The sequence below is a fragment of the Pituophis catenifer genome, unplaced genomic scaffold, assembly GCF_029215685.1.
Source record: "Pituophis catenifer annectens isolate HBS135680 unplaced genomic scaffold, rPitCat1.0.hap2 SCAF_1, whole genome shotgun sequence".
Classification (NCBI taxonomy): Eukaryota; Metazoa; Chordata; class Lepidosauria; order Squamata; family Colubridae; genus Pituophis; species Pituophis catenifer.
In genome coordinates this window covers 174,835,457-174,860,183 of record NW_027256881.1, presented here as the reverse complement: position 1 = coordinate 174,860,183, position 24,727 = coordinate 174,835,457, and the positions used below count along the sequence as shown (strand labels likewise).

The 24,727-nt window shown below is 37.9% G+C and overlaps 1 protein-coding gene across 1 annotated transcript in view; it reads right to left on the bottom strand.

The window, feature by feature from the left end:
- ERBB4 (erb-b2 receptor tyrosine kinase 4) overlaps positions 1 to 24,727 on the bottom strand; it is a 584,656-nt gene that overhangs the window by 6,338 nt on the left and 553,591 nt on the right. Inside the window, 1 exon segment of the mRNA XM_070933199.1 lies at positions 30 to 77. Coding sequence (XP_070789300.1) covers positions 30 to 77 — 48 coding nt within the window.

The following is a 24,727-nucleotide window of genomic DNA, read 5'->3' as shown; positions in this document are numbered from 1 at the left end:
TCCTAACAGGTTGATTGTGAAATACTTACTCCTGACATAGGGGTGTAGGCAGGAGGAGGGCTGTGTCCAATTTCACTCTAATAGGAAAGAAAAATGGAATGACCAATATAGTAAGAGGTTACATGGATGAAAATAAGTCATATGAATTCTGTGAATTGGTGGAAAAACCATGAACAAATTAGGGAGATTTATTCAAACACCAGTACAATTCACCCCTTCTTGCTCAGCACATCTCCAGAGGCAGTTTTGTGTGAGCTCAAAGTATGGAGAATTTGACTGTAGAATAATTAAGGAAAGTCTGAAAAGAGGTGTAGGACTTTTTTGCACAAAAGAATGATCAGCAAGCAGCAGGTCAGTTGCCCCTCTAAAATGAAGATTCAAATGGGATGATCTACTACTATTAACCTGGTCTAAAAGGAAGAGAAAAGATATTGCTTAACAATGAAGACAACACATAGATTTTACCTGAATAATTATATAATCACAAAATTCATTCTCTATAGTCTGGCTAAAAGACAGAAGATAAAAAGAAATACCTGTCTCTATGGCAGATTTTCAATGACTGAAAAATTAATGTGCTCATAGTTCAATAACACAGAAAGATAAGACTCTATTGCTGGATGCTACTTCTCTTTCTATGTTTTCATCCCAGTAATGTTCTAATGTCCTGCATCTATTGCTAGATTTCCTAGCAACAGATGCAGAATGTTTATTTTTCTAATACCCCCCCTCCCAATATCAGTATCATGAACATGTATGCATCATAATGTACGCATTATATATGAAGACGAACATCATGCATCATCAGTATCATGAACATGTTCTTTATGCATGCTTCTTTTTAAGGAGGGTTTGGAAAGCAGTATGATTCACATAGACAGAATAGTCCCTTTTGACATTTCCAGTTCTCCTGGCATGGAGTTTTGTTTTGCTGCAGACTCTATTTAGAAATGGGATTTAGCTGCAAGTGGCTCAGAAGATTAAAGAGAACTCTAACATCAATATCTGTCCACACCTATTTAGTCACAATAAAATGACTATTGGTCTGCACTCATCATTTAGCAATTTTTATTTTTCTCTTGAGCATCTCTCTTTTCCTTGTTACTGATTGCATGTTTTTCCTAGAGTGCTACTAATAAATGTGACCATGGTATTTCTGGTGCTTACATTTGGATTTACTTATATCATGTAGAAAAGAAGAGGTAGCATTCTAAAGACAAATGGTGCATGAATAAGAAATATGTCAGTAAAATGTGAAACTATATGTCAAATCTATCTTTTCATAATTCTTACTTATGTCAGAGTTGAAGTAGAGAGTCAATAGATGGGCAGGTTTGGCTGTGATGAGTCTGATGAAGCTTGTATCTTTAGAAAACTTAAAGGAAAGAAAGACTACAAAAAAATCTTTGATTGTCTCAATTTATGGTGACTATAAATACATTATTATTCAAGGTCTTGTTGCAGAGACATTTTGCTGAAAATGTTTTGTCAAGATGAGCCTAGTTTGCTCAGCTGCAGTGAAGCACCTCCATAGTGAAGCACCTCCACTTGGCCTCCAATTTAGCTTTGGATATTCTCTCCCAAATATCTTTCTTCTTAGTTAAGCTCATATACCAGAATGCTACTCTTCAGCTGTGCATTCATTTTAAAACTGGATAATAACCATTGATGTACAAAAGACAAACCCTATTATACCCCTACAATATTTTTTATAGATGACTGAGACAGTTCAATGTTTAAGTATACAGAACTCATCATCACACCTGTTTTTTCTTTTCGATCATGACATTTTTGGATGGCAATTCACTCTATAATATGACGGTCTCACAGCTTTCCTTCTTAATTACATATTTATTTAAAATAACACTTAACACTTTATACCTACCAGCAATATTGTTGAGGAAATACTGCAATTTGATTTATGTATTTTTATTAATTATATTACTTAAATATAGAAAGATACTAAGAAAATGCAGAACTAAGCGGGTTATTTTTACAAGGATGCATCTCAAGATCTTTTTCAACTCATTAAAAACAATCTGCACAATACATCGATGTTATCCACCTAGTGAAATTTTTGACCCTAACCCTAACCCTATAAAGTTGCTTCAGGGACATTTAATTTCATCAGCAAGTTTGTTGTTTGTTAACTGTACTAATATGCTACTAGTAAAACAATGGATTTCACTGAAAAACTTTCAAGAGGATAGGACACTTTGCATTGATAATATATTTAAAATAATAATAAAAATATGTGATTATGGATGAAACATGTAACAGCGATACCCATTGTCATCAGGACACTTGGTACCATGTCCAAGAATTTTATAAGATACATCAACAAACTGCAGCTTCCTGCAATAACACCATGGAACTGCAAAAAGCTGCGCTACTTGGAACATTGTACATCTTAAGAAGGTATTTGGTTGATACCTAGGACGCTGGCAGCAACCCGTATCAACCATTAGCACCAGTCAGTGGTATTTGTGATGCATTTTTGAATGTTTAGTTGACTGAGTTTCATGTTTAATGAATAAAGTATATAATAATAATAATAGGGAACCAATTCAGTCTTGCAGCTTCATGGACATATATCTCAGGCTATATGAATACATTCTAATGTCAAAAAGGACATTCTATTAAAGAGCCTCTAAATGAGAGAGATGGCTCTTTCATTTTAAAATTATTAATTTTAATAGAATATTAGCCTTTTGATAGACATGCTATTTAAAGTTTCCAAAGGATCCACATAACTTCAAATACTATCAAAAACAAAACACTAAGCAAGGCTCTCAATATTTTGGGGGATAGTTTTATGATTATATTTGGCATGAGTGGTGTTATAATGATAAAAGTTCCATAGTCAGAATGTGGTAGCATGTCAGAATGTGACATAGTCAGAATGTGTTATGCACATGTGATGGTTACCAGCTGGCTTCCAAGTGCTGGCTGTTACTTATAAAGCTCTTCATGGCATAGCACTTGGTTATTTAAGAGATGACCAGTCACCAATTGTTTCTGTTCATCTTGTGAGATCAAGCAGAGTAAGTACATTTTGAGTCCCATCAATTAAGCAATGTAATCTAATGGGATCCAAGAAGTGTGTTTTTTCTGCTGCAGTGCCTGCCCTCTGGAATAAATAACCGCTCTTCAAGATCTGGATGGCTTCCTCTATGGCAAGAATGATGACACCATGATGACATTCAGGAAGCTACTGAAGACATGGCTGTTGTTCTAGACCCTGGGCATAGGTCATGGGTGAGTCCTGTTGGATAGGGATTCTGTTAATATGTCTGTCTTTGGGCCACTCAGGAATGGTTTACTTTTGTGGTTTTCAAACTGGAAATCCCGCAGAGTTGGGTGCCCTCTAAATTGATTAAATGTAAATGAATAGTAACAATCCCCAAACCAAAGCAAGCAAGCTAGGAACAGCTGAAATGTGGATTACCTGAAATAGTAATGCAATGCGACATCCGTTTTAATGTAGTGGTTAAGGCATATGGTTAGAAATCAGGAGACCATAAGTTCTAATTCTGCTTTGTGCATGAAGGCAGCAGGGTGAACTTGGGTCAGTCACTTTCTCTGAGCAGGAGAGAAGGAGGCATGGCAAACCATTTTGGAAAAACTGTGCCAAGAAAACTGTAAGGAATAGTCTAGGCAGTCTCTGAGAATTGGACATGATTGAGCAGAAGAAAAAATGTAATGTAATTGTTTTTAAAATGTTTTTAAATTGCTTTCTAATTACATAGCAATATAGTAATATTGGAAGCTTCAAAAACACTTTTTTTGTGTTTAAGATGCAAACCAGATTTCTTCCATCTGCCCTCACTTTATTGATGATATATGCATTTTTCATTGGTTGGAAAAATGATATATTGGCAGAAAGCAACACAGAAAAAATCCGTCAAATGCTATTTTTATATAAATGGGGGGGGCAGGGGCGGGGGGAATGAAGCTCCATATTTGGGGCAATACATAGAAATAAATTCTTGGGTCTTGAATATATCTATGTTTTGTAGAGATTAAAAGCTAAGAAATCTGTGTGCATCCATTCCTATGAGCATGTGTGAATCAGTATATGAGTTTGCTAATTACTAAAAACAATCTTCTTTCATTGCTTGGCACAGCTGGTGATGAAGGGATTTTTAAAAGAAACAAAGCAGATCTGTCAAAACACTGCTAAAAGTGCTTTACCATCTACTCAGTTCTGTTAGATTAGAGACTGGATTTAGTTTGCTTTCCTTATTCTCTTATTACAATTACCAAAGAAATTATTTCCGTAACCCTTGTCCATGATGTTACATTATAAAGTACCCCAATTTATTTGTGCCTTAACAAAGTTAACAAACAGTATTGTCTCTATGCATACAGTAGATAATCTGTCAGATATATTTGATGTTTGACTGGGGGATTTAGAACAGTGGTGGGTTGCTACCAGTTCACACTGGATCGGCGAACCGGTAGCGGTGGTGGCGGGAGGCTCTGCCCACCCGCCCAGATAGTTTTGCACATGCGCAGAAGTGCTGTATGCGCTTGTGTGCACATGCGCCCATGAGCAAACCAGTAGCGATGGGATTTGGAACTCATCCCTGATTTAGACTAAGTGGAAATGGGGATTATATACTTACACTGTAAGATATTTTTGTTAATTTGTATTAGACCTTTATTGATCAATAAAGAAAGCTAAATATTTAGAGATGAGTTTATTGAAAATGGGGTGAGGTATGGAATGAAGATGTAACTGTTGTAATTTAAGAAACAGCAATAAATTATAAATGTTGAACTTTGCTTGCTAAGTATGAAGGGGGAAGTTTCTTTTTCTTGTTATTGTTTTTGGGGAGGGATTCTTTTTACACACACACACACACACACACACACACACACACATATATAATCTTTCAGTACGTTTTACTGCTCTTGATCTTGGAGGTCGTACATAGGTAATATGATATAAGCGGATTAAGAAGGATAAAATGGTCATATATAGTAATTGCTTTATAGTATTATTCATTAAAGGTAAAGGTAAAGGTTCCCCTCGCACATATGTGCTAGTCATTCCCGACTCTAGGGGGTGGTGCTCATCTCATCCCAGCGCTGTCCAAAGACATATCCGTGGTCATGTGGCTGGCATGGTTAAACATCAAAGGCGCATGGAATGCTGTTACCTTCCCACCAAAGGTGGTCCCTATTTTTCTACTTGCATTTTGTATGTGCTTGGAACTGCTAGGTTGGCAGAAGCTGGGAGAAGTAACAGGAGCTCACCCCATTACGCAGCACTAGGGATTCGAATCACTGAACTGCTGACCTTTCGATTGACAAGCTCAACATCTTAGCAACTGAGCCACCGCATCATTATTATATTATATTATATTATATTATATTATATTATATTATATTATATTATATTATATTATATTATATTATATTATATTATATTATATTATATTATATTATATTATATTATATTATATTATATTATATTATATTATATTATATTATATTATATTATTATTATATTTTCATTACACAGTATTAATAGATACTATATCTATGAGTCTTGATATATCTACATTGGTACTTTAGTTTGTATCTGATGAACTGTTTGCATTGTTTCGCTGCATTGCCCCTCCCATCTTACTTTGGAATTGGCTGGTATCATTTTGCCCATATCATCATTCAGAGGTCATCTCTTGTAGTTTCCCCTCTGTAAGCATTACAAAACCCTCCTAAACTGCTAAGGCAAAGGATATAGTTTCCTCCTCTCTATTTTAAAGTAGTTGGAGATCAGTGTCTGACAAGTTGTATAAGATCCAATAGTGTCTCTAGGATGTACAACTTCACAACTCTCATTCATCCTTTCTGTCATGTTTGTAATCCAAATTTTATACTTTTGTACAAAGACAGCTAATGTAGAGCTGTCAGAAAAAACAGAAACATCTGAAAAGAAATTCAGCATAACTGGTGACACTTTTCATTAAGAACTTTGCCACAGTTAAAAAAGAGACAGGACTAAATTTGATTTTAGTTGATTTGAAATTACATTGTATACAATTAATATAATTGCTCAGATAGGTTATTTTAGATGTTATTATACTTCGTATAGGTGCACATGGCTGGTGAAGCAACCGACAAAAGCATCATCATCACTCCATGCAAGTCCTTGGTTCATAGTCTATTTATGTTTTGTCATTTTAATTGTTCCTATACTTATAATTGTTTTTATGTCTCTATTTTTATTGATTGTAAGCTGCCCAATGCCATTTTAGGAAGCAGAAATATAATATAATATTAATAACAACATAACATAACATAACATAACATAACATAACATAACATAACATAACATAACATAACAACATAACATAACATAACATAACATAACATAACAACATAACATAACATAACATAACATAACATAACATAACATAACATAACATAACATAACAACATAACAACATAACATAACATAACATAACATAACATAACATAACATAACATAACATAACATAACATAACATAACATAACATAACATAACATAACATAACAATAGTCTGCTTTATAATTTAAATATAGATTTTATCCTAGTCCTCACTTGGAATACCTTGTTTTATAAATGTATTTTAACTTTTTGTTACATTTTATTTGCTCTCTCTCTCTCTCTCTCTCTCTCTCTCTCTCTCTCTCTCTCTCTCTCTCTCTCTCTCACACACACACACACACACACACACACACATACACACACGCACACACGCACACATGTTCAAAGAGTACTCTGCTTGTCTTTGATCATAACACATTGAATTGAAATTGAAATAATAAATGCAAAGGGCAGATATTTTTGGAGTATGTTCTCTCTTAATGACATTTTATTAAAGGTTGGAAAATCTCATGATATTTATTAGATTTATCCACCAGAGATAGTCTTATCTCCCTTGATTCCTTCTATTATGGTCCAGAGGGAAAGTTCAGCCTTCTTTTCTGGCATGCTGTGACTACTTTGTAAGGGCTCCAGCAGGATAACCTACTAAGGTTATCCTGCTGGATAACCTTAGTATTACATTATATAGTATTATATTGCAGGGATATGCAATATAAATGGAGGACATTACATGGGTCAAAGTTGGAAACTGACCCTCATCATATACATTCTTTCCAAGTTAAATCATACTCATAACAGTTAATCAGCAGATTGGTGAGAAAGTAGTTTAAATGGAGAAGACAATCACCAGGATTACTATCCTCAAAACACTGCCTAGTCCAAGTCAAATAGCAGCATTTGTTGTCTTACAAAAACATATCACTTACCCAGCATTCTATTCAATTCCTATTTTGCCAGGTACCAATAAAAACTCCCTTTTTACAACCCTGTAATCTGGGATAGGGATCATCTGTAAAAATTATCATTTGCCACTAAAGAAAACTTGATGGGAAACTATAGTTGAAAAAATAGCCAGAAATGAACAGATTATGATTCAAATATAAACTGATAAAAGTCTTGGCCAAAAAACGAAACTCCCCGAACAGCAAAGGAGCAAAAGATCAACTCCTAATTGACAAGATGATTCTGGAAAACTGCAAGAGAAGGAAGGCCAATTGGAATGCAGCATGCATTGATAAGAAGAAGGCATTTGACTCCCTATCACATGATTGGATAATTAAGTGCTTATAAATTACAGGAATCACTGGAAGCATCAGAAGCTTTGTGCAAAAATCAATGGCACAATGGGAGACACAGTTGCTGATCAATGGTGATAGACTGGGAGTGGTTAATATTGAGGACTGGAAAAGAGCTGATGTGGTTCCCATCTTCAAAAAAAAAAAAGGGGGGGGAGGGAAGCAGATTCAGGAAACTAAAGACTAATCAACCTGTCATCATTACCTGGGAAGATCCTGGAAAAGATAATCAAGCAACAGATCTGTGAAGCAAACAAAGTTATAACCAGAAGTCAACATGGCTTCGTCAAAAACAGATCATGCCAAATAAATCTTATGTTTGTCAAGACTGAATCACTTATTGTCTTCTAGCTCCTATTGGTTTTCAACATGCCAATGATAAGGGGGGAGAGGTGGAATATGTAGGGAGGAAACAGGATGCCAATACATTTTTCATGGACTGTAAGAGCCAAGGTCACTACCATAGGTGCTTGAGGGAGAAGGGGACTGTTCCCATAACAAAAAGAAGTTCTACTATTGGATCATGTGAAACACTTGAGGGATGGGAGAAAGGGAATATATTGTTTAATTAAGCAAGCTTTTGTGCAGGGAAAGCAGAGCTGATTTTGCTTCTTCAGTTCCAAGATGGTGTATTCAATAAAGTTTTATTATTCGGGATTCAAAGACCCGAGAGTTCCTAAAGGAATCAAGATGCCTATGGAAATAACATCATTAATCTGGATGAAGATGATCACTACAAGTTCCTGGGCATCCTTCAAATTGACAAGCACACTGAGCTCAAGAACAAGGTTAGAAGTAAATACATTATGAGAGTAGAAGACATTAAAGTCCAGACTCAGTGGAGGAAATTTCACTAAGGCAATTAATACCTGGGCCATTCCAGCCATTAGATACACAACTAGAATGATAGAATGGACTGAAGTAGAACTAAAAACCCTGGATAGGAAAATTAGAAAAGCATGTCCTTCATCCCTTCAGTGATGTTGACAGATTCTACAGATTCTACTTATAGGTGAAGAAGATAAAAGGACACAGAATATCTGAAAGATTGTGAAGAAGATCCACTGAAGCTAGTATACCACGAAGGCTAACTGAGTAGCGGAGAGGCCAAATTGGCCTACAAGAAAGAGCAAATAAAATATAGAAAAGACACATAGCAAGGCAATGTATTACTATAGTTTTCAGAGTATAAGATGCACTTCCCCCACAAAAAGTGGGTGAAAATTGTGATGCGTCTTATACACTGAATGTTGCAGAAGCCCTGCCCACCCTTTGGCCCCCACCTTTTGGCCATTTTCGGCCTCCAAGTGTTGCATTTTTGGCCTCCACATGCCCCTTTTTAGACCTGTTCCAGGCTGCGGGGATTGCCACAGTACATTGCTGTGTCCGCATGTCGCGTTTTTGGCCTCCGTGCGTCACATTTTTGGCTGGTTCCAGGCTGCGGGGATCGGTGGTGGCGGCAGTGATCCCTGTAGCCTGGAATCGGCTGAAAATGTGATGCACAGAGGCAAAAAACGGGGAGTGCGGAGGACAAAAATGCGATGCATAGAGGCGGCAATTGGCGGCGATGTGCTGTGGTGATCCCCGCAGCCTGGAACAGCTGATTGGTGATATTCTGGGAGGCAGATCCAACCGCTAATCAGCTGTTCATGCTAAATCAGGCTGCAATAACGTGCTGAAGCTTACCAGGCTGTTTGCTGTTTGCTGCATGGACACTAGCCAGATGAATACCTGGCAGAATTTGTTTTTTCTTGTTGTCTTCCCTAAAAACTAATGTGCGTCTTATACTCCGGAGCGTTTTATACTCCTAAAAATACAGTACATGGACAATACATTAAAAAATACCATGCAATGCAATGCAGATAAAAACAAGATCTGGGAAGGGCTAGGAGCAGGAAAATTGAAGAAAGAGACAGAGGGGTTAATTTTGTCTGCACGAAACTAAGCCTGAATGCATACAAAGCCAGAATTGAGAAGACAGCAACAGACAGCAATTGACATCTCTGCAAAGAAGCTGAAGAAACAGTGGACAATCTAGTTAGTTGCTGTAAGAAGATTGCACAGACTGACTACAAATAGTTGCCTAACAAAATAGCAACAGTGATGCATTCAAATATTGCAAGACATACCGTTTGCCTGCACAGCATAAAATAGGTAAAGTAATAGAAAATGAAGAAGTGCTCTGGGACTTTAGAATTCAAACAGACCAGTATCTGTCACATAACACCAGTGGTGGGTTGCCCCCGGTTTGCACCGGTTCTATAGAACCAGTAGTAAAACTGGCGGGAGGCTCCGCCCACTGACCCTGACATCATGAAAACACTTCTGAGCATGCACAGAAGAGCGCGCGCGCACGGCTCCATTACAAACCAGTAGTAAAAGTAAGTAGAACCCACCCCTGCATAACACCCCAACTTTAACAATTGTTGAATTGAGTCTGGGTAGTGGATATGGCAGTACCCGGAGAAAGCAGAATAGAAGAGAGAGAACTGGAGAATTGACATTTTTGCTAAATAGGGCCCCATGGAAAAGATAAAGAGAAGATAAGCTGAAAAGTCAGTATCAATAGGATTCACCCATCCCCCAAAAAACCCAAACAAACAAATAATAAATAAACATCTGCCAACTGATGGAGAAGCCAATTACAAAAAAGAGGCTAGAATTGGAGAAATATTGTCAGGCTGAAGCTTGATGAAAAGTGTCAAAAAATATCAAAGAGATTGAGAGGGTCACCATAAGAGGAAAAGTCACACTGTGAAAACCACAAATATTGAAACTTAACAACAACAAAAAAGGCCTTTTATATTGCAGAAATAAATTCAGGCACACAACCTGAAATAGCTAAAAAACTATCAACTAAAAACAAAATGATAAGATGGAGATGGAAAAATGTCTGAGGGATTCTTGGTATTTATCCAGATTTTACTTGTGTGATTTTTTTTGTTAAGAACATGCAAATTAATGGAATTCTGTTTGCTTATTTAACATTCACATTTCAGTAATCAAAGAAAAAAGACAGCAAAGAAAACTGAAGTTTTTTAGAATTCAAATCCTACTGGCTACTAAGAGAAAAATATGATTTCATGTAAATCCCAGCTTTATGTATTTATTAACATTTATTTATCAAATTTGTATGCTCATCTCACTATCAAGCGATTCCAGGAGGCTTAGAGCAAGATAAAAACCACAATATAAAACAGTAAAATGATAAATATTAAGATTAAAATAAAAGGTAATAGCTAAGGATATACCCTACCAGGCAGAATTCCTTGATTGAGAGGGTTCACGGCATGCCCCTTCTGCCAATGCAAGGGGAGTCAGCCAATCCATTGGGGTGAGATGTTTCCTCAGGTAATCTGGACCTATGCTATAAAGGGTATAAAGGTGATAACTAACACCTTGAATTTGATCCGGAAGCAAACTGGCAATCAGTGCACCTTGTGCTACGTGGAATGTTATGAGGGCCACCATAGGGCCCCCAAAAACTGTCTATGCAGCTGCATTGTATGCCGCTGTAGCTTCCAAATACTCTTCAAGGGTAGCCCCATGTAGAGTGTGTTGCAGTAGTCCAGATGAGAAATGACCAGGGTCCGAGTGACTGAGTGACTTTATTTAATTTTACCTAGAATGCTGTATAATGTGGAGTCTGGTTTCTGAGTTCTGTATTGCTTTAGGGACCAAAGGTAAATTCCTCAGTAGCTCTGATAAGGTCTACTTTTCAAGTTAGATTTTTTAACTTATGTTTTAATTCAAAGCTATCAATTATTCAGTGAGGATGTACTAATATTGGTGGAAAGATCCTAAACCACAGCTACCTGCCCTATAAATGGTACAGTTGCTGCCCTAAGTGGAAAGAAATTCAGGAAAAATATGTGTGGAATACAAACAGTTGGTTTAGGCAAGTGGATCTTTATAATATGCTGCAGATACCCCAGTGGTGTTACAGCTAGAAAATATAATATAGAGCTGTCCCACCAGCTCAGAGCAAATATTTCAAAAGAACAGGATGGTATTTACAACAGATCTAAATCAAAATGAAGTCAACTTGAAGGACAGTCCCCAGGGGAAGATATGCCTCTTCCCCAAGAGCACCAAAGGGAAAATAGATATTGCTTTGCAGAGGAGAATCTACAATAATATTTCACTTTGCATCCAAAGTAGGTAGGGACATTTTCAAAGAGACATAGCAAACTAGACTAGAGCATATGGATATGGCAAGGGGACAAGACCTTTCCTTTTTTATTTTTTCTAGGGAAAAAAAATACAGACCAGTTAGCAGGCTCTTAGCAGTCTACCTTGACAGCAGTAAGATGGACTAGAGGAATGGAACACTTCACCGCTAACCATTCCCTGAGAATTAACTGCAGGATGTGCCAGGAAAATGGACCATCAATCAGAGGCTTCATCCTCAGTTTGAGTCCTCATTCTGCTTGTGTTACACATAAGGAGCTTTCATTTACAAAGGAAACGATCAGCAGGGAATTGTCAGATGACTTCACTTTCACTTTTCCACCAATTCTAAAAATGTTATGTCCAGGATGATGCCAGTTACAGCTATGACTAGAGAAGTAGGCATTCAGGGTGTCACAACAGGAGCTCAAAGGAGGCTTGTTGTAAGCAGCCTTTTATCTTTTTGCTGTGTGTCTACAGGGTGGCAATGCTTTATATTACATATACTTCCTATCAAAGAAACATACCCTGATTACAATGGGGAATATTACACTGAAGCTATTATTACCTCATAGTTCCCCCCCCCACTTTTCTTATTGGTCTTATATCTCTCTTTCTCCTTTGTAGTTTATATTGGATGCACACAGATCAATGATGAGGCTTGGGTGCAACCTACCCCTTAGTGGATTTTACCAGTTTAATGAAGTGGTTAAAGCATCAGGCTAGAAACTGGGAAACTGCAAGTTCTAGCCTCTAGAACCTTAGTCCAAAGCCAACTAGGTGATCTTGGGCCAGTCACTTTCTCTGAGCCCTAAGAAGGAGGCATTGGCAAACCACTTCTTAAAATCCTTGCCAAGAAAACTGCAGGGATTTGTCCAGACAATCTCTAAGAATCAGACTCAATTGAAAAAAAATGGTAAGATCTCTCTTGAGTATGTTGTACTATTGGAGCCTACATTTATGCTGGCAGAACATAGTTATTCTGGTCTTTGATCTTTGACTGTAATAAACTTGATTTGATAGCTGCACATAGTATTATTCCAATAAACTATTCAGTAACAGATGTTTCCAGATCAACGATGACAGGAATGTTAAGAGATGACTCCAGTAAAGTAACTAACAAAAAGACCTGTTGTTTCATGCATTAAATTATCTATAATGGCAAAATGTGGCTCTGACTAGCTATAGCTCTTCCTAATCTGCTCTTCAGAGGACACCTTCCAGCATTAAATCTGGGAGTAACGTTTGAAATCTGTATGAGGTTTTCTGACCAAAGTTACCATGTGGTGAATAAGATATATGTTGTCACTTCTATCTCCTTTTTTATCTCCTCTCCTTTTTCAATATCAGCTAGGGTATCAATACTGACTAAACAAAAATATCTTCATCATAAGTATTGACTTTTCCCCATTCAATTAGATTGCTAATGTGACTTCTCTTTTTGAGCAAATTATCTCTTTACTCAATCCTCTTATTGCAAGCTTGATTTTTTCCATAAAAACTTTCTTCTCAGACACCCATGATAGCTGTCCATTCTACCTCCACTAAATGTTGTTTACATACCATCATGATGTGAGAAGATTTGGGCCTCCATCTGTTGTTGAAAATCTGATTTGCTGAATATTGTTATAGTTGTGGGTGTGCACTACAGAGGCTGGTGTGGGCACATGTACTGTTGCTTTTGGATGTAGGAGGGGTAGAACAAGGTCAGGGAGGCACTTTGCCCTAGCTGTGCATGAACTGAATGACAGTGTGCCAAAATTAGAATGATGGAGGAGGAGGAGAGGAGGAGGAGGAGGAGGAGGAGAGGAGGAGGAGGAGGCTACCCTACTGGGTGACTTTGGACAGCCACTGCTTCTTAGAAAGATAAAATGAGGAATGAAGAATCATAGCCAATCATATGTCCTTTCTCAGGGAGTGAATGAAAATGTAATTAGAAAGTCAAGGCTGTGCCTGTGTTTTACTGTTCTTGTAGTAAAGTATCCTTGGCTTGCCTCCATGGGATGAGAGAATTGAAAGTGCTATTGATTATGTTATTTCCTGTTTACAATGTTGTTATTGCTATCAGACTAGTTTGGACTGCACTACATTATGCCAAAGTGTGTGTGTGGGGGGGGGGGGCACCATGGCTCCCTCTACTCTATCATGTTTCGTTTATAGAACAGAAGGTGAAGAATAAACTTCTGAAGTGCCTTGTTTGTCAAACAATATGATTAAAATCACTTTAATGAGACACTTTTCTTCAGTGGCCAGGATAGTTTCAAAGCAAATGAATTATAGTATTTCATAAGGTAGAAAACAAAATGCCTTCAGTGCTGTATTGTATTGTAACTGCAGGAGAGATGCTCACTGATACTTGGCTTCAAGATGTATGGAGGAAACAAGGATGGCCCGACTTTCAAGAGTGAAATGTTGAAAAGAGTGTGCTGTTTTTAATTGATCATGGGGTATGTAGAATGAAACAGCTCACACAGTTTTCCACTGATATCTAGAGGAGTGATTATTTACATTAATACATTTATTTATTTATTATTCGTATTTCTACGCCGCCCAACTCTCCGAGGACTCTGGGCAGCTTACAACAAAGACAATATGAACAATATACAATAAGAAATGTTAAAAACAACCATACACACCACTCATGGCCGGATCTTACAAGATTGCAGCAGCGAGATCAACGGCCCCAAGCCTGCCGGAAAAGCCAGGTTTTCACCATTTTCCGGAAGGCCAGTAGGGTGGGAGCGGTCAGAGCCTCAGGAGTTAGCTGATTCCAGAGAGCCGGGGCAGCCACAGAGAAGGCCCTCCCCCTTGGACCCGCCAGCGACATTGTTTAGCTGATGGAACCCGGAGGAGGCCAACTCTGTGGGATCTTACCAGTCGCTGGGAGCTATGCGGTAAAAGACGGTCTCGAAGATAGCCTGGCCCTAAGCCATATAGGGCTTTAAAGGTAATAACCAACACCTTGAATTGTGACCGGAGACCGATAGGAAGCCAGTGTAGCTCATGGAGGATTGGTGTAATGTGGGAGTACCTAGGTGCACCCATGACCACTCGAGCGGCTGCATACTGGACTAACTGTAGTCTCCGAACACTTTTCAGGGGTAACCCCATGTAGAGCACATTGCAATAATCCAACCGTGAGGTGACAAGGGCATGAGTGACTGTGAGAAGAGCCTCCCGATCCAGGTAGGGTCGCAATTGGTGTACAAGGCGAGCCTGTACAAAGGTCCCCTTAGCCACAGCTGCCAGGTGTTGCTCTAATCTCAGCTTTGGGTCAAGGAAGACACCCAAATTGCGAACCCGTTCTGAGGGGGACAGTTTCTCCCCCCCCAGGGGCTAAGGATGGACAATCAACATGGTCCTTGGGAGGCAATACCCACAGCCACTCGGTCTTGTCTGGGTTAAGTCTGAGCCTGCTGACTCCCATCCAGACTCTCACAGCCTCCAGGCACTGGCACATCACATCCACTGCTTCACTGAAATGATGCGGGGTGGAGATATACAGCTGGGTATCATCGGCATACTGCTGATATCCCACCCCGTATCATCGGATGATCTCCCCCAGCGGTTTCATGTAGATGTTGAATAGAAGGGGAGAGAGGACCAAGCCCTGAGGCATCCCACAAATGAGGGGCCTAGGGTCGACTTCTGTCCTCCTATCAACACCGACTGAGACTGACTAGAGAGATAAAACGGTGCCTCCCACTCCCAACTCCCTTAGTCGGCCTAGTAGGATACCATGGTCAATGGTATCGAAAGCTGCTGAGAGGTCAAGTAGCACCACGATAGAGGAATGACCACCATCATGGGCTCGCCAGAGATCATACATCAGCACGACCAAAGTAGTTTCCGTGCTGTAGCCATGTCTGAAGCCAGATTGAAAAGAGTCCAGATAATCCATTTCATCCAATGTCCGTAGGAGCTGAAGTGCCACCACTTCCTCTACAACCTTCCCCACAAAGGGTAAGTTGGAGACTGGACGAAAGTTCTTTAATTCTGCTGGGTCCAAGGAAGGCTTCTTGAGGAGGGCCCTTACAACCGCTTCCTTTAATGTTGCGGAAAAGACCCCTCCCTTAAGGAAGCATTAACTAAAGTCAGGAGCCAGCTTCGTGTCACCTCCCTGCTGGCCGAGACCAGCCAGAAGGGGCACGGGTCCAACAAACAAATGGAGGAATTCATCGCACCCACAGCCTTGTCCACTTCCTCAGGAGTCACAGGATCAAACTAATCCCACACAATACGACTAAGACCTGCCCTGGTCATCTTGGTCGGAATTGCCCAATCAGAGTCCAGGTCCATCCGAATCTGAGCGACTTTATCCGACAGAAACTGCACAAATTCCTCAGCTCTACCCTGTAAGGGCTCCTCCATTCCCCCTACATTAAGGAGAGAGCGAGTCACCCTAGACAGTGCGGCTGGGCGAGAATCAGTGGCTGCAATAACTGCGGAAAAATGCGAACATTTTACCGACCGTATCGCCACTAAATAAGTCCTAATAAAGGCTCTTAAGTGTGTTCAGTCAGATTCAGATTTATTGATCCTCCAGTGCCACTCTAGACGTCTCTTCTGGCGCTTCATCTCCCGGAGCTTCTTGGTAAACTAGGGAGCTTTCCTGGATCCACTGCTCTTGAGAGGTCGCAAAGGTACAATCCTGACCAGTGCCCCAGACGCTGCCTTATTCCAGGCAACAACCAGGGTCTCTGCCAGGCTGTGGACAAGGGAGTCAGGTACCTCCCCAAGAGAGGACTATAGATTCCTAGTTGCCTGTACATCTTTTTCCTTGTCTAATTCCAATCCTTTTTTCTTTCCTCAATACTACTTTTCCTTTGTATGCATGATCTTATGCATTTTGTGACCTCTTTCTCCATGCCACACTATCAGAGGTGAAAATATCAACAATAACAAAAGCTTTTCATGTCTCAAAGTCACAATCTTGCCTGGCTGTTATATACATTTTTAAATGCTCAAGGGATTTAAAAGGAAACTAAACAACATAGGAGGCCTGGCATTCTGAACTTTCAAGTGGGAACACTTCTTAAGCAGGAATGAATCAAAAGGCCACATGCTTGGCAGCAGCAGAGGGAAGAGGGAACACAAAAAAGATTTGATGAACATGTTTCACTTGCTCCCTCCCTATTACCCTTCCACTCATTGCCCCCCCTTATACTTTAATCTAGTAATCAAAGGATATTCTGAGCCTCTCAAAAGCCATCATCCCTCATTGAAAATGAAATGGAGCACATCTTCTTCAAAGCTTTTACAGAAGTAATCATTGTAGAAGGAAGAGGAAAGGTCTGAGAGAGACAGAGAGATGGAGAGAGAGAGAGAGAGAGAGAGGGAGGGAGAGAGGGATATTTGAATGAATGGTAAGAGTAGAGAGCCTAAACATCTGAATACAAAATTGATGATAATATTCTCAATTTCATTATGTAAGAGATAAAGAAACCCATAATTGGATATTCTTGGCCTGAGAAAGAAAATAATAGCTGCCTTGATGAAATTTTCTCTGTTTCAGATGAGTTAACGTAGATCTTGGAATCTACTACAATAATACATTCAAAAATATTTAGAGAGAGAAAATAATAATTACCATTTTAAGTCTAAACCTTCTTACTTCTTGGGTTTCCTTTTATAACTCTTATTCATTATTTATAATTATTATTTCTGTTTATTCCTTAAGAAAAATGAATGAAGAAGGCAACTTCCTTTTTTTTGTAAAATGTATTACCTCATAGAGCTCTGCATAGTACATTATTTATAATTATTATTTCTGTTTATTCCTTAAGAAAAATGAATGAAGAAGGCAACTTCCTTTTTTTTGTAAAATGTATTACCTCATAGAGCTCTGCATAGTACAGATTATCATTATAACCAAAACATTAGCACAAATGTATATGCGCATAGGCCTTTGAGTCACTGTTGATTCCTGGTGACTGCCTGGACAAGTTGGTGCAATTTTCTTGGCAAGATTTTGGAAGTGGTCTGCCTTTGCTTGCTTCTTAAGGCTGAGAGAGAGTGACTAGTGCAAGGTCACTCACTGCTTCATGCCTAAAGTGCAATTAGAAGTCACAATTTCCTTGTTTCTAGCCTAATGCCTACAAAATTCAGATAAAATAGGTGTTAAAGGAAATTCAACTTGGATCTGCGAATTTGGAGACAATCAAATCCCAATAAGGCAGAGTTCACTTAAATAGTTTTTCTGTCATTGTTAAGACTGTTAGGAGAATGTATTTTCCCCCAGAAAGGAATACTGCACTACTTGTATGCTATTGTTTATGACTTTTGCAATACAATGTTCATATAGAAAGATAGCTTGCATATGGAATTATAAAAATAGTACTGTTTGCACTAATATAGTTGGTCATTAGGAGGGGACTAAAGACTTTAAGCAGAAGGAAAAAAGTATCAAATAATACTGGGACTTACATAATATTCAAAACACTGTAACAATAGAAATATTAAAAGATATTTTTGAAGAATGGAGCCAGAAGTCAACTTCAATATTAACTACAATATTAATACTGTGATATGAGTAACAATGTTTGCTTCTATAGATGTGTCTAAAAGAAGTTAATTAAAAAATGACAAATATGGAAACAATTTATCTAATAAGATAGATAAATTACAAAACATGGAACTACAAATGACAGGCCAAGGAGTGATTCAGAAAAGTATGCTTTACTGGATATACCAAAGAAACTGGCTGAAGTTGTTAAAAAGAGAAATTCAAAAGATAAAGAGAATGATCTGGAAAATGGTTTCTTACTGAGCTACAAAAGAAGCTCATTAAAACCTGGGCAATGGGGTAAAGAATTGAAAGAAATAAAATCCTATGACAATATTTGATTGAATTAAATATGTTATTGATTGAAATAAAACTGTTAGAAGTAAAAGGGAGGAATATAAATTTGGTTTATTTGATCAATGTTAAAATAAAACATTTTGTTACAATGTTCTGGCAATGCCTTATGGATTTTTTGCTGACATGAGAATTGAAAAGCTGATGCTATAAGGATGTTCTTAAAGATAAGGAATGGGATATGTGATGAAGAGACATTTTTAATCTTATAGGAAGTATAATTAAATATATTTATACATTAATTTATAAGTTTAATGAGTTGAAATCACTTTTTATCACTTTTTTATATTTCTTTTATTATATTCTCATTTCTTTTTCTTCTTTCTTATTTTTCTTGTACTTTTTAGTTTTTCTTTCCATTCTCTCCTCTTTCTCTAAATTTAGTTTTTATTGTTTTTTTACTATTGTATTTAAAATTCTTAATAAAAAGTTATGTTTTTTAAAAAAAGTCATAGTATTTTTCTTTCTCCTTTTTCCTATTTCCTTCAACTCTTAATTAGCTCCATAACCTTAATTATCTAAAACAACTTGCAGTTTTTCAAACTAGTATGCAGACTCTGATAGGGTATAGTATTTAACCTCATAACCAGACACAGACACAACCAAACACATACTGGCTGCTTTAGACAGGAAGCAGGAAAAGCCCAAAAAGGCAAAATTAAAATTAAATTCTTCTCTACTTTTCTTCCCAAGTCAAGGTTCAGAAAGTAAATTTCTCTGTCAAGGTATGGATGGAGGAATCTACCAAATTGGCTGTTCGTCATGGGCAGGCAAAGTAACAGAGATTGTAAGGGAAAGGCTCAGGGATCTCCATGTGAGGAGAGGCCAACAGAACACAACCCCCTGTACAGGTGTAAGCACATATTCCGCTACAGCACACTGTATATACTGTTTCCAGATTATCAGTTCTATGAAAAGATACCCCAGATCCCTTTCAGCAGAAAATGGAGCTTAAAAGTGGGATTTGACATAGACGTAAAGCAATTGAAATGAGAAACAATGAGAAACAATTTCTGATAACAGCAGAGTAGTTCATAGCAGATCTTCCTGACAGCCCATTTTTTACTTCATAACCAGAGAATAGTATTTGGCTTTTTTAAAAAAAATATGCACAGGCATAACTGCAAAGGACAAGGAACATATTATTTATAAAGTCAAGAAACATATTATTCCATGAGTATCACCGAACCTAACTTTGCAATAAAGCTGAAAATCTCCATGAGAAAATTCTCCACTGAAATATGAGGGGATCAAAAACCCAGAAATTAGTACAAAGAAGGAATTATCTTCTTTAATTTATTGTATAAATATTCAAGTAAATGTATAATTTAATGAGGCAAGTCACTTTTTCATTAAACTCAAAGAAAAGATTTCATAACTATAGATTCATGGAAACTTTACTATAAAATTTAATTTCCCAGTAACAATGAGTATAAACAGCTTAAACTGCTTCAATTTATTTCCAATTCATGGTAATCCCATCAATTGCAATAGGTCCATTTAATATTCATATTCATTAGCGCAAACAAGTCTACTTTTCAGTTAGCTCAAGGAAGCCATATGCCAAAGAATAGTGATTGTAAAGACTGAGCTTGGAGTTCATTTCCCTTATTCTGTTTCAGCCTTGCAATGAACAACAATTCATGTTTAATATGTTTTAGTTTGCGTTTTCCTCTGCAGAGGAACAACTCTAAATATGTTTCATATTTAGCCACAGAGTTAAATGCTCTTTACTATAGCAGTGCTCTGTTATGCTGGTGGAATCTCTACAGGTTCTTAAGTGAGAGTCTTTTCAAACCCTGACAGCTAATACAATTTGAGGGGAACTGCCAGGGATCCATATAAGGGAGTCATTATGCATCCAAAATATTATTTTTCTACTAAGTTTTGGGTTGGGTCCCAGCAGCAGAAAGAAGTACAGGTACATTTTAATCTATATTCCACATGTTGCTTTAGACAAAGGAAAGAAGAAAGTACTTCAAACTCATGGAAACAATAGACTCTGGAAAGGCAAAAATATATTTAGATGAAGCATATCTAATGGCAAAGGGGTTGAAGCTTGGACATAAACAATTATTTCCTCCTGCTTCTCCTGATGAAAAGAGAGTATAATAAACAATCCTGTTCAGTTCTCTTCCCTTAAAATGCTTGAAACTGTTTAAACTTCCTTTTCCCATAGAACACAGGTAGTCCTTGACTTACAACAGTTCATCTAGTGATCATTCAAAATTACAATGGCACTGAAAAAAGTGACATGACCCTTTTTCACACATACGAGCATTGCAGTAGCCCCCTAGTCACATGACCAAGATTCAGACGCCTGGCAACTGGTTCATGTTTATGACGGTTGCAGTGTCCGGGGGTCATGTGATCAGCTTTTGCAACCTTCTGACAAGCAAAGTCAATGGGGAAGCCAGATTCACTTAACAACCACGTTACTAACTTAACAACTGCTGTGATTCACTTAACAACTGTGCCAAGACAGATCATAAAATCGGGCAAAACTCACCTAAAAAATATTTCACTTAGCAACATGAATTTTGGGCTCAATTGTGGTTATAACTCGAGGATTACCTGATTCCAACTGTTTTGCTGAGATGATTTTGTCACAAGTAAATGCCTTATTCTCTAATAGGGGAATTGTATATACACGGGGTATCAGGGGTTAATTTATTCTTCCTCCCTTAATATATTCATATGTAACCACTCCCATCTTTTACTCCGCCTTGTTAATATAAAAGGGGATGTATGCACCTCCTCCTTGCTTCTATCTACAATCATTCAGAGAATATAGAATGCCTACTGTAAATAAATAGTGTTATGTTTGAATACTTCATTCTTGAATTATTTATTGAGTCTGATCCTTAAAATTACGCAACAATCTAGTAGCAGAGGATGGTTGGATTGACTTAATAAAAATCAGATATGCCTAAGAGAGAAAACTCCAGAAACAAAAGAGAAAGACCCAACAGCAGGGCACACAATAAAGAGATGGAAACGGATCAAGAAATGATCGATGAATCCACTACTATAATAACAAAAGAATCTGAAGACTGCACTACAGACAACGAGGAGATAATCGACGAAACCGATGACCAGGAAGAGAATGAGATAGAAAACAGCGAACTCAGATCAGAGATACTGAGACTTTTGAAAAGCCAAAAGGATGACGAAAATCTCATCGCGAACCTCCAAGACATCATAAAAAACAGCGGAGCAGCGAGAGAAAAACACATCGTAACAGATGAATCTAAAGAACTAAAAATGGTGAGCGAATTGCCTGTAGATAAGAATATAACAAAAAAGAAGACTAACGGTCCCGCACAAAATTTTGAATGGCAGCCATCTTGGTTTCAACAGACCACTAAGATGAGCGAAGCAGAGCCAATCAGAAAACAGAATTCAAAATGTCTGGCGCGAAAAGCCCTACATAATGCAAAAAGCAAAAAAGAATTTAAACTTTCTCAGAAAGATAAAATTATAGAACTCCTAAACAAATGTAATTTGAATGATGCTAAGACTTGTGATACTCCTATGCAGACAGATTTCTTAAGAAACATGGATGAATCATCCCCTGAATTTAAAGATAATACACTTTACAGATCAGTTATTGGTTCCCTTTTGTATATTTCTAATTGGACTAGACCTGATATTGCTTTACCCCTCAATCTGTTATCCAGGTATGTTAGCAAACCCTTAATGTATCATTGGGAAGCAGTTAAACAAATATTAAGGTACTTAAAGCACAGCTTAGACTTCTGCCTACTACTGGAACCTAATAATGTTAAAGAGCCCATTCTCACTTGTTACGCTGATGCGGATTGGGCAGGTGATACTAAATGCAGAAAAAGCACATCAGGTTATATATTTTTTCTTAACGATTGTCCAGTCTACTGGTATACTGGAAAACAGGATTTAGTAGCTACATCAACAACCGAGGCAGAATATGTTTGTTTGTCTAAAGCCTCCAACAATCTTGTATGGTTTAATGATTTATTATCAAATATTTGGAAAAATCCTTCATTACCATTTATCATACATGAAGATAACAAAGCCGCTATTGAGATATCTAGTTCTGATGCTATTGGTCAAAGATCCAGACATATAGATATCAAATTCAAACACGTAAGACAATTATCTCAAGATGGATTTATTAAAGCCGTTCACTGCGAAACATCAGAACAAATAGCTGACATATTGACTAAGCCTTTACCATCTAAACAACACAAATATTTAACTTCTAAATTACAAGTTTTGTATTGTTCTGAATCTGAATGTAATTATTGCTGTATATCGAATCGGCATTTAGAGGGGGATTTGTCACAAGTAAATGCCTTATTCTCTAATAGGGGAATTGTATATACACGGGGTATCAGGGGTTAATTTATTCTTCCTCCCTTAATATATTCATATGTAACCACTCCCATCTTTTACTCCGCCTTGTTAATATAAAAGGGGACGTATGCACCTCCTCCTTGCTTCTATCTACAATCACTCAGAGAATATAGAATGCCTACTGTAAATAAATAGTGTTATGTTTGAATACTTCATTCTTGAATTATTTATTGAGTCTGATCCTTAAAATTACGCAACAGATTTCTCTTTCAACATCGAAGAAAAGAATCATTCTACATCCACACCAAGCTATTCTGTCTAATATACAATTTGTGGTGGTAAACATGTGAGCTGCATTCATCATTAACCCTACAATATATCTCCCCATATGTGTGAAGTCCTTTTTTATCATCCCAGCAAGTGGATGACTGGTGACAAGGGGGAGAAACAGACAGCAACCAATGGCCCAAGAAACCACACCCTTTGTATTTATAATTCAACTCTGCAGGCCAAGAAATCCTTCTTGTCCCCTCTTGCTCCTGTCGAAACAAGAACTGCACCAGAATGCCTACTGCTATATCTCCAGCCATTTTGCTCCCAGATAAGAAAGTAAATTCAGATTAGCAGCCCTGAAAGACACATTTCTTTTCTGTGAATTGTACACATGTATTTTATATGACAGATATCTTGTTAGGGCAGGTGAATCAAAAGATAGAAACAAATCATATTTAGAAAATCTATCCCCAGTTGAAATAGATACTAATGTACTACTTGTACAAGAGAGCTGACAAAGATGAGTATCTTTGCAAGGAAATCTGTTTTGAATGTTTCATGAATCATGCATTTTTTAAAAAAGAATTCCCACCTCTTGGATTTGTTGGAACAATATGCATTGGCCATCTCTCTTTGGTTTTGTGACAGATTCTAAGGGTATTAGCCTGACTGAAAAGGTAGCTTTTACTTTTCAGGAGGCAGGCATGTTTATTCCGCTAACACATTTATTGAATGAGAAAATGGGTACACTTTGTGGTGATCCTTCCCTTCTCTCCTGAAAGACAGTAATGTCAGTTCAGCATCCATGTACATCAGCTGATTCTGTTAGGAACCTGAGTGACATATCGTATTTTTTGGTATTTTACTTCCCCCTCAAAGAGGGTGAAAATTTGGGTGCGTCTTATACACCAAATGTAGCCCTGCCCACCCGCTGGCCCCCACCCTTTGGCCTCTGCCTCCCAGCAATTTACCTCCTTGCAGCAAACAGCAAACAGCCCGTTTCAGCTTCAGCACAGCCTGATTAGCACAAGCTGATTGTCGGTTGGATCGGCCTCCAGACCCTCAGCTGTTTCAGGCTGCAGGGATTGCCATTGCCTATTGCCACAAGAGCCTTCGCTGTTTGCTGCAAGGAGGCAAATTGCTGGGAGGCAGAGGCAGAATTTTTTTTCTTGTTTTCCTCCCCAAAAAGGTAGGTGTATCTTATAGTCCGGAGTGTCTTATACTCTGAAAAATACGGATACTCTGGATACTCTGTTGAGTATAGGTAATTACAACCATTCATTTAATAATCTTTCAAAGTTACAACACTGTAAAAACTGACTTACAATGGATCCTCACACTTGTGATTGTTGCAGTGTTCCTACAGTCACATGATTAAAATTCAGTTGCCTGGCATCCAACATGTATTTTTTATG